The sequence below is a fragment of the Sinocyclocheilus rhinocerous genome, unplaced genomic scaffold, assembly GCF_001515625.1.
Source record: "Sinocyclocheilus rhinocerous isolate Xijiao unplaced genomic scaffold, SAMN03320098_v1.1 scaffold347, whole genome shotgun sequence".
Classification (NCBI taxonomy): domain Eukaryota; kingdom Metazoa; phylum Chordata; class Actinopteri; order Cypriniformes; family Cyprinidae; genus Sinocyclocheilus; species Sinocyclocheilus rhinocerous.
Genome location: NW_015632719.1, coordinates 213,719 through 225,154, shown reverse-complemented (window position 1 = coordinate 225,154; position 11,436 = coordinate 213,719). Strand labels below are relative to the sequence as shown.

General features: G+C 40.9%; 2 protein-coding genes across 3 annotated transcripts in view; one reads left to right on the top strand and one right to left on the bottom strand.

Annotated features, from left to right (window-relative positions):
- Positions 1-1,286, bottom strand: part of heatr5b (HEAT repeat containing 5B) — a 32,114-nt gene extending 30,828 nt beyond the window's left edge. The window contains exons 1-2 of the mRNA XM_016555860.1: positions 1,229-1,286; positions 870-996 (exon numbers count right to left, since the gene is read on the bottom strand). Of these exons, the coding sequence (XP_016411346.1) occupies positions 870-995 (126 nt within the window). The 5' untranslated portion in view covers position 996; positions 1,229-1,286. The remainder of the gene's footprint in view (positions 1-869; positions 997-1,228) is intronic.
- Positions 1,287-4,038: 2,752 nt separating this feature from the next.
- LOC107742812 (F-box only protein 28-like) overlaps positions 4,039-11,436 on the top strand; it is an 8,164-nt gene continuing 766 nt past the window's right edge. Inside the window, exons 1-5 of one of the 2 annotated variants that reach the window (XM_016555857.1) lie at positions 4,039-4,304; positions 5,070-5,179; positions 7,197-7,335; positions 9,659-9,854; positions 10,471-10,775. In XM_016555857.1, coding sequence (XP_016411343.1) covers positions 4,116-4,304; positions 5,070-5,179; positions 7,197-7,335; positions 9,659-9,854; positions 10,471-10,775 — 939 coding nt within the window. In that variant the 5' untranslated portion in view covers positions 4,039-4,115. Of the gene's footprint in view, positions 4,305-5,069; positions 5,180-7,196; positions 7,336-9,658; positions 9,855-10,470; positions 10,996-11,436 lie in introns of those variants that run through there. The other variant, XM_016555856.1, reaches the window with a different exon arrangement.

Genomic DNA, 11,436 nt, shown 5'->3' with positions numbered 1-11,436 from the left:
CTGACTTTATATCTCACAATTTTGACTTTTTTTCTCTGAATTTTGAGTTTACATCTTGTAATTTTGTTGTTGAATAATAATAATTTAAAAAAAGTGATTGTGACTTTTTATCTCTCAATTCTGACTTTTTTTCTCAGAATTGCGTGATATAAACTCGCAGTTAAAGTCCAATTTTGAGGGGGGGGGACTTATGTTCTCAGAATTGTGAGTTTATATCATGCAATTCTGAGAAAAAAAGTCAGAATTGAGAGATAAAAAGTCACAATTAGCTTTTTTATTTTTTATTCAGTGGCGGAAACGGGCTTATAGATCTATCTCAGCCAGCTAGATAGCATTATTAAACAGCAGAATTAGCAACATCAGTGCAGAAGACATTACAGGACAACAAATCTTGAAGTTGGCAAGGAATACAAGTGGATGAACAAACACGGCTCAACTCATTCAACCCAGCCTCAGATCTGAAGACACCAAACAAACTCATGAAACAGCTAATAGATGAACTCTTCTATGATCTAACAAAGAAGCCGGACAGTTCTTGAGATTTATACGTGAGTTCTTGAGATATTACAATTTTGTATTTGTATACTGATTTGATTTTTATAATTAACAGCAGGGTTGCAAAGGGGTGGAACATTTCCGGAAAATCTCCAAAAATCCCTGGAATATTCCCAAAAAATCCTGGTAAATTCCCAAAATTTTCTGGTAATGTTCCACCTTTTTGCAACCCTAATTAACAGCCACAGTTGTTACTGAAGATTAGCAGATATTAAGTGATCTCTAGTTGGATACTAGGAGATACCAAGTACTTTATTGACAACAAAGACAATAGTTTCTGACACTAGTTTATTCTCACAGACAGAGGGGTGTACCTTGTTGGCAGCTATGAGCACTTTATCCAGGAAGCGGAGCCACTCGAAGACGAAGACGGCTCTCTTGGCTTCAGTGATGTGAGCCAGGGCCTCTTCATTCAGCAGCAGACTGTGCGCCAGCTCCATCCTGACACAAACAAAGGCTTTAGCACTCCAGCCTGACCGAAACTGAGCAGCATTATCAGCATCCTCATCTGTGAACCACATTCATGGCCTACACCGAGCAGCGGACACACTACACTTACAGAGAAACTGCTCAAAATGAAGCGTACATGTATCGCGCGCAGGTTGGGAGTAACGACACACGGTTGTCTGTCTGAAATAGCTCGATCTAGTTTATGGAGTAAACGTTATCTTACCTGTTTTCCGTGTAGCGAGCTTTTATGTTTGTGTTGAGATTGGTGGAAAGGTTCCGAGTCACTTCCGCTTTCACAGCCAATGAACGGAGAGAATGCAAGACACGCTCGTGGAAGTGAACGTAACTTCCTGCAGGTGGCGCTCAGACGATTTTGTGTGTACACTAAACACTGAAATGTTTAATAGTTGAAACATAATAATTCCACACGTTCTTATTTACAATATTTAAATCTGTCCTGCAACAACTGAAATCAATTTTAATAAAACCCGAATACGGTAACCACGAACGACAAGCGAGCTTTTATGTTTGTGTTGAGATTGGTGGAAAGGTTCCGAGTCACTTCCGCTTTCACAGCCAATGAACGGAGAGAATGCAAGACACGCTCGTGGAAGTGAACGTAACTTCCTGCAGGTGGCGCTCAGACGATTTTGTGTGTACACTAAACACTGAAATGTTTAATAGTTGAAACATAATAATTCCACACGTTCTTATTTACAATATTTAAATCTGTCCTGCAACAACTGAAATAAATTTTAATAAAATCCGAATACGGTAACCACGAACGACTGTCATTGGTTCCTCCTGTGTCCACGTGACTATTAAGGGGCGGGTCCTGCGGCGGTGTCGTAACCCGAGCTCTGGTCGTAGATCTTCACGTCTGCGGAATATAACGTATGCGTTTCTGTGGCAGTGTTGATAACTGTAAAATGAATCCGTGTGAGGCCATAATTATGAACGCGTAGATGCGCAGTCGAGCTCTCCAGACCGGTATCACGTGACTCTCGGTTTCAGTGGGCGGGGCCAACATGAATATTCATGAGTATCCCGGGCACGCGCGTAGCTCCTTGTAGCAGCTTTAACGGAATATTAAAAATGATAATAATAATAATAAATTATGCCTGAACTACATTTTGTTCATCATTTCGTACCAGTTTATAATGTGCAGCGACGGAATGATTGCAGACATTCTTTGTGTAATGTTGATGTTCGGATGAAGCACAGCAAACTTTAACCAGTTGTTTGTGTTGATTTCAGTTCGTTGTGCTGTAGTTTATTAGTTATCATTTGAGTGCAGCAACTGAAATCTATCCTGGTGTGATTGTTCTTAAACTATTGGGCTTATATTTACAAAATGAACGGGAATCTTAGACCACACACACACACACATAATAGTGTTCCTTTAGTACAGGAGTACAATTCTGGATTAAACAAAACTGTATGGACAAAAAAGTAGCCTACATTTTGGTACACTGTAAATGAGAAACAAATACTTCACGGCATTTTATGGAATAGAATATGCAACTAATTTGACATTAAAGCAGCACTATGTCACTTTTTCTGTGTTCAAAATTTGCAAAATGTATATAATGAGCGAGTACATCATGAATTAATCTTCCAAACCGCGTTTTTGTCTTATTCCGAATCACTACGGTACACTTATAATAAGTGCTTATATTCGGACTATTGTAGCCTGGTCACCGCTGCGGAGGAACACACACCTGCGTGAATCGCCAGAGACATACACTTAGAGAAGTAGCTCCGGTCGGAGTGTTCTTCCGCGGGATGCGTGCAGCTCTGTTTATTAACCGCTAGAGCGCCAAACGTTACAGAGTGCTGCTTTAACGAAATACTTTTATTTACAAATGTTGAAAAGTGTGCTTGTGCTTGTTTTGATAATATGTCTAAAGGTTTTGTATTAGTAAGATTCTTTGTTCATGTTCACCAACTGCATTTATCTGATTAAAATATAGGCTAGTCAAAAACAGTAATACTGTAAAATGTATTTTTACCATTTAAAATAACTGTTTTCTGTGTTTCCCCCCCTGTGATGTCAGATCTCGACTTCTCCAGTCTTCACAGAAATCATTCTAATATGCGGATTTGCTGCTCAAGAAGCATATATTATTATGATCAATGTTGAACACAGTTGTGCTGCTTAGTGAAGAAACCATGCAGCGACAGGATTCACAGATGAATAGAAAGTTCAGAAGAACAGCATTTATTTGAAATATAAATCTTTTGTAACTTTATAAATTAATCAAATGCCAGAATTTGTTTTTTTTTTGTCCTAGTTTTATTTATTTATTTTACATTTACATTTTAATTGTTGTTTTCTTTCTCATTTAGATGCTGGAACAAAAAAGCAGCCAGGCCCACAGCAGCTGAGCTCTACTGGGGCCCCTTTAAGGGACTGGTTTATATTGATTTATATTGATTTATCCATCCTCCTCTGCAGGGTCTCGGGCCGCAGGCAGGGACCGCCAGGCCATCATAGCTGAACACAGTTGCTTTACATATTCATATTTAATATTACTTTAAATCTTGAAAAACATAAGGAAAACACACAAAATCAGAGCATATTTTAAAATGGAGAAAAACGTAACATTTAAAGTAGTATGCTAAATGTTTGTGTGATTCAGTGAAGGAGGGTAAAACAGCCAATGACGTGAAAACAACAATCTGAACTGCAATATTAATAATAATAATAAATAATTCCAGCAAAAGTATATATTAAACAAGTATAATAATTTTTGCACAATGTAACATTTCCAAATAGTACAAAACAAGGAACAAAAAAAATAAATAATAATAATAATAATAATAATAATAAAAACAGGTATCAATCATGGTACATGCAAGATCTCATCATATTTCTTCAAAAACAACAAAAAAAGTAGTACAATTTTATTATTAATTATTCTTAGTAATTTGATTAAATGTTCTACTTCACATAAGAAATCTATAAGTGTCTATACTTTCTTAAGTAACCTTTGTTTGTGAAAATAACATTTCCCCACAGTTTACGCGTCGTGCAGATTCACTCCTCACTTCCGCCCACCGCGCTCAATGGTGTGTCGTCACGTCCTGTGGTCTCGAGCTCGGAGAAGATGGCGGCTGTCGTAGTGAACGCTGATGGAGGCGTCGCGCCGCTGGACTCGGACTCTGCGTCGCCGCGGACCCCGTCTCCAGCGCCGGAGCAGCCGCTCCAGAACAACGCGCTGCTGGGACTCCCGATCGTGGCGATCGAGAACATCCTCAACTTCCTGTCGTACGACGAGATCAGCTTGCTGCGGCTGGTGAGGAACACAATAGCTGCGTCTCGGTAACGTTAGTCTCGACGCCTCGCGAGGGAGCGGACCATTTCAACGGCAGCTTTCGTCGTATTGCGTCTTACACACTTTAGTGCATACTTCTCTCAGTGCTGCCGAGTTTCGTGATTTGAAAGCGTTAAACATTGGCAGCTCGCTAGGATTTGAGACTGGAGGAGTGCTGTCTTGGTATGCAGCGCACTCGGGTTTAGACACACCCCGTGTGTCCATTAAAATACTCCAGTGCGTGAGTCACTGCAGAGCTTTCTATGAAATCCGTCTGCAGATTCACCTCAGAATATTACATTATTATCAGAAGCCCGCTCCGGTGATTGAGCTTCATTCATCCAGCTGGTTTTAACTCTACACTTCCGAGCGCAAGCTCTCCCTCAGAATGCGAACGGCAGGCCTCTAGGATTCAAAGCGTTTGTTGTCATATGCCCAGTGAGGAAAACAAGTTTCCCTGAGCAATGAAATTCTTACTTTGCTGTCCACAATGAATGCCAAGACAGTGCAAAGCTATACACACACACATACATACAATGTAAGAAACATAATAATAAAAACTATGCTGCAGTAGTAGGAATATGGACTATGAAAAAATAGAAATATAGACTATGTGTATCTATATATGCGAGTATAGAGTAGAAATATAGAATGTGAAAATAGAAATATAGACTATGTATATGGTATCTACATATGCGAATAGATCTCTAGATGATTTAGTGAAGACTGTGTTTTGCTCTGTTGCAGGTGTGTAAGCGCATGGATGTGATTTGCCAGCGCATGCTCAATCAGGGCTTCCTGAAAGTGGAGCGCTATCACAGCCTGTGCCAGAAACAGGTCAAAGCCCAGCTGCCCAGGTGAGACGCACTGTTCCCCACACACCGCTGCGCAGAGAATAAACGCTTCTCCTTTACATTTGATCAGTGGTGGCCGTCACGTCCATACGGCAGAAATGCACAGTCAAAACCATGCAGCTCGTTAATGACATGCATTTAAACAAACGGTGAACACGATTAGTGACCAAACTTATGGGAATGTAAGGAAAATCTGGTAGTTTTGTGTCAGATCTCAGATCTTTGTAAGTTTAACTGGTTAAAATATCTTCACAGCTGGCAGATCTACACTCTCAGTAAGGTACAAAAGCTGTGGCGGCACACTTCTGTACCGTATTTACCCTTAAGAGTGCATGTTAGTGCCATAAAGGCACACATACTAGGACCTTTTGCAAGTGTGCTGCCCCAGTGACTGCTTTTGTACTTTTTTTTTCTTTTCTGAGAGTGTAGATGAGACTGTTAACTCTTGAGATCAGTTAAAAAGGATAGTTCACCATAAAATGACCATCCTGCCATCATTTACTTGCCTTCATGTTGTTCACAACTGACCAAAAATGGACAAAAAAAAGACAGACATTCCTCAAAATCATCATCTTCTATGTTCCTCAGAAGAAGGAAGGTTTGAAATGACTTGAGGGCGAGTTAAAGGGATAGTTCACCCAAAAATGAAAATGTGATGTTTATCTGCTTACCCCCGGGGCATCCAAGATGTAGGTGACTTTGTTTCTTCAGTAGAACACATATGAAGATTTTTAACTTTAACCGTTGCAGTCTGTCAGTTGTATAATGCATGGCAATGGTAACAAATGTGCATGTTTTTTTTACTCTCATAGATTTTGTTACCATTGCCATGCATTATACGACTGACAGACTGCAACGGTTAAAGTTAAAAATCATCATATGTGTTCTACTGAAGAAACAAAGTCACCTACATCTTGGATGCCCCGGGGGTAAGCAGATAAACATCACATTTTCATTTTTGGGTGAACTATCCCTTTAATGGTGAGGGTGATCGTTATGAGGTGAACTGAACTCTTTGGGAATTGAGAGGCTTTTGCTGGGAGCTTTACTTTTATATAAGTCTGTAATAAGTGCTTGTGTGTTCAGACACGTGTGTGAGACTCAACCCTGTTTTTCATGTGAATTATGTCCATTTATTCCCCCAACAAACATCGTCAGCATCCACAGACGAAGTCAGACTGTCAAACTTGCGTCTTTTGCATTTAAAGTCTCTGTGAACTTGCTTAATGATCTTTCAGTCATGTATCCTGTGCCACGTTGGTTTACATCACAGCCCAGCAAAGCTTGCGACGGCCATAGTTGTATTAAAAGTGACGTCTAATTGGTTCTCCCTTTTAGATTTACGAAACTTATTTCTTTCTGTAATAATACAATTACTGTTCCTGCAGTAAAGCGGTGATCATGCTTTATAGTGGTTATGGTAAAGCTGAATACTGCTTGTTTTGTGCTCCCCTTCTTGAACATCTCACTCCATTTCCATTCACTTACAGCAACAGTCATGTAATAAAGCAATAAGCCTCGTGAAGCTGTGGTTTACATTGAATTTATAACAGCTAAGGGGCGCGAAGCGGAGTGCCTAAAACCCCCTTAGCTGTTATAAATTCACTGTAAACCACGGCTTCACGGGGATTATTGCTTTTATAAAACGGTTATTCCATATACGTAGTAAGGTTTCACAGAATAACACGGCGCAAATAAAGTGTAATGATATTAATAAAAACAGTATTCTTCCACCAAACAATGTAGTTCCTCAGAAACAGTTGTGGTTGCAACAAAGTGGTTGCCGAGCAACACACAAACGTAAACAAACATGTATGATTGTAGAGTAATTTACAACAGCTTCGAACGCGGCTCGGCCAATCAGAATCAAGGACCGGAAATATACTGTTTATAATATTAATTTGAGTAATTTGAGGGTTGATAACAACGGTTAAACTTAAAACCCAGAAGTGTATTTATTTCAGTGTTCATGAATGGAAACTAAAGCAGAGTGTGCTCTAATGCGTTTGTTGGCGATCAGGCGGGAGTCGGAGCGGAGGAACCACTCGTTAGCGCGTCACGCAGACATACTGGCGGCGGTGGAGACGCGCCTGTCGCTGCTCAACATGACCTTCATGAAATACGTGGACTCAAACCTCTGCTGCTTCATTCCTGGAAAGGTACGTCTGCATGTCTGTTAGAAGATGGCCGTGTTTTGTCCACTATGGCTGCAGTTGACGCAGCTTTGAATATGATCGTGATATTCTGTCCATTTCTTTTAATTACTCAGAAGTGGCTGCCTGAAAGACCATCTATCTGTGCAGTGCATAAATGCACGAAATCACACAGTCTTTGACATTTAATTATCATCCAAAAATCACTACTCCACTCCACACACTGGACCACGCTGATAGTGTGAAGCATTGACACTTGCGCTGATCTGTTTGACTGGCTTGTTGTCGGGTGGCTTGTCAGTGTGTTGTATTTCATCTTGTGGGAAGGATTTTGTCAAAGGGGCTAATATCATTTTGGTGTCATCAATGTGAGTGTTTTTGTACGCAAGTGATCAGCGTTGTTTCATTAGCTGCAGGTTTGCTGTCAGCTGCTCTGTTCTTCGTAAAGCTGCGAGTTATTTAAAAAAAAATGTCCTGGCTCTTCCAAGCTTTATAATGGCAGTGAATGGGTGTTGAGATTTTGAAGTAAAATAAAGCACATCCATCCATCATAAAAAGTGCTCCACACGGCTGTGGGAGTTAATAAAGGCCTTCTGAAGCGGAGAGATGCGTTTGTGTAAGAAAAATATCCATATTTAAAACTTTATAAACCGTAATCTCTAGCGTCCGGTGGATGATGCAGGCCGTAGCGTAAGCTCCGGTGAGAATATGCTAGTCTCGCGAGAACCAAGTTTTGTTTACAGCAAAGGAAAACCAGTACTAGTGAACATAATGATTCCCTTTGATGTTCCACACAATCAGAAGATGCAAAAGCAAGCCTCCGGCGTTGTGTTGTCATCTTGAGATGGTCAGAGGAACACAGGCTTGTTTTTCAAACCTGTCCTTAAGTGGCATCAACCAGACAGTCAGGTTCTTCTGTGAGCTTGTAGGATGCACCCTTAAAGGCTTCGTACACTCTACAGTGAGCATTCTGAAGGACGTCCAGTGAGGGATCATCTGGTAAAATCAGCCGTAATGTCTTTAGTAATCTGAAAGTAATCCAAGCAATAAAGAACATTGTAGTCGGGTAATCTTGTAGGGTGTGTCTAAAAGTAAGTTAAAAAAAAAGTCTTTCTTGAGGAAATGCAAAAGCTGAGAGGGAGTTATGCAAAGGCCTGTTAAGGCCTGCAGCAATGAATGCAAATCACAGGTGTTTGTCATTTGTGTGACAGAAGAACACTGTGATGTGCTGCCATCAGGATGAGATTTACAACCAAAACCCTTAAATAAAAGCGGCTATTTCTGCTGGTAGCAGAGTGTGATGTTTTTAGCGGGTTGTTTTGTTTTTCCTGTCTGGATGTCTAAAAAACAGAAATATAAGTTATATATGTTTATCTTATCGTACTTTGATTTGCAATCACAAAATAATCAATACTTTTGTGTAGCCTACAAACAAGCACAGCAAACCTAAAGGCTCTTTCATTTATTTTAAAGGTTTGAAAGCGTTCTCATGATTAAGTCATTGTAGTTAATTGTGTAATAGATCTCAGCACTAATTTCCAATGTTTTTGTTCACATTACTGATTCGCGGTCACAATTTCTATCAGAAAAATTGCAATTAGAATTTCTTACCCCAAAATCATTCAGTCCTACCGAAATGCATAAAGATATTTAATTTGAAATGCTTAAAGACTTCAGCAAAATGTTTAGCAGTTCCAGCACTAGACTGTCCATGTTCATAATACTCTGATGCATAAGATCTCACACGACGGTGTTCACTTGGGTTTAGAGCGAATGATTCTGTGTGAAAGAGAGTTAAGAGTCACAAGCAAATTATATATGCAAGTCTGAGAGAACCCTTGGCATTCATTCTGTTTAATGAGTAAGAACTAGTTAAATTTAACAAATGAAAAACACTGCTCACTCTGTAGCTCCTGTGGCTTTCTGGTAAATTTCCAGTGGCTGTTTTTCCAGAAAGGCTCTTAATTAATCAGCCTGTTTTAAGAAACAGAATTAGTTGGTAAGTGCTGCTTGAACAGAAGCCCAGTCGACAAGTCGTCATGCTATTGACCTGTGTATAATACATAGTCATGCATTTTAGATCACTGTTATTTAAACCAAAAAGATAGATATTTTGGTCTTGACACCAAAATAAGGGTGTTGTGTGGTCTGAGAGGGAGACAGATGTTCGTCTGAATAATTACTGTTGTTATCTGTGCATATTCTGTTTTGTCTGTCTTTTTTTTTCCATGCAAACACAAAGGAGTCATATCATGCCAAGATGAATCACATTGTAAATGACAATGAAAAACCCAGGTGATTTGACAGTGTTGTTTTCTGCCTCCCGCAGGTGATCGATGAGATTTATCGTGTTTTGCGGTATGTGAACTCCACACGCGCGCCGCAGAGAGCTCACGAGGTGCTGCAGGAGCTGCGAGACATATCCTCCATGGCCATGGAGTACTTCGACGAGAAGATCGTCCCCATCCTGAAGAAACGGCTTCCCGGCGCGGATCTCTCCGGACGACTGATCGGATCTGCTCCGGGTACGACTGTCACTTAAAGAGCGTGTCAACTAACTAATCTTACAACCATTTTTATTTTATGTTGCTAATGTTCTTGCATAATTATCTGATACTAATTGCTAGCGTTTTGCGTGTGCAAGGAGGAGGAATGATCAAATGATTAGCATTAATGTTGACTCTCCATTCCATTGGCTTTCCTCTGGATTATTGTCCAAAAGCAGCACTAGTATTTTCTTGGGGAAATCTAGCTTGCTTTAAAGGGAGACATATTATGCCCCTTTTTACAATATGTAATAATTCTCTGGTGTCCCCAGAATGTGTCTGTGAAGTTTCAGCTGAAAATACTCCACAGATCATTTATTATATCATTTTGAAAATACCTATTTTGAGTGGAAGTATAATGAGATCCCTTTGCAACGTCACTAGAGGAGCGAAATCAGACGCGCTCGTTTTCTTAGACGCTTGCAGAAAAAGGCTTCCCAAAACAAAGTTACTGGGTTGATCTTTTTCACGTTTCCCTGGTTGGTAGATGCACCGGGGACCTGATTATAGCACTTAAAACCTGGAAAAGTCAGATTTTCATGATATGTCACCTTTAAATCGCTGCCGTTTTAAATCTTATGGCTCTGTCTTGCAGTGGCCGGTCCCTCTACCTCTCTGACCACCATGTCCCTGTTGGCCAAAAACACTCCGTCTCGCTCGGAGATGACGAAGGTGCAGCAGCAGGTGAAGGTGAACGGCGCGTCGATGACGACGCTGAGGCGCGAGATGCAGGAGGTGCGGGTCAAGCAGCTGGAGCAGCAGAAGCAGCTGCAGGATCAGGAGCAGAAGCAGCTGGAGCAGTCGCAGGTGATCGGAGAACAGAACGCCCGGCTGGCTGAGCTGGAGCACAAGCTCAGAGAACTGATGGACAGCGCTGCGGTGGCCTCCAGCTCCTCCTCCACCCCTGCGGCGTCTTCCTCCTCCTCTGCCACCATGAGCCCAGCAGCCGAGGGCGAGAGCGGCCTGTGTCTCAAACGCCCCCGCAAGTGCTCGGACCTCCCGCGTCACTCCAAACGCCTGCGTAGCAAGAAATAGAGGGACGTTTCTCTGTATCGTTTCTTTTTTTTATTTTTTATTAAAGGGATAGTTCACCCAAAAGTGACAATTCTGTCATTAATTACTCGCCCTCATGTCGTTCCAAACCCGTAAGACCTTCGTGCATCTTCGGAACACAAATTAAGATATTTTTGATGAAATTCAAGAGCTTTGTGACCCTCCATAGACAGCAACACAACTGAAATGTTCAAAGACCCAGAAACGTAGCAAGGACGTCAGTAAAATAGTGACATCAGGGGTTCAGCTGTAATTTTATGAAGCTACGAGAATACTTTTTTTGCGCAAAGAAAACAAAAATAACTTTATTTAACTATTCTTCTCAATTCTTCAATTCTGATTCTTATGTTATCACGTGCATGCGTTGTTTACATGAAGCGGAAGCAAGTGCATGCGTCGTGATACTCCCAACAATGGTGGTGCTCTTTAGCAGACGGGATGAGAAGAATTGTTGAATAAAGTCGTTATTTTTGTTTTCTTTGCGCACAAAAAGTATTCTCGTAGCTTC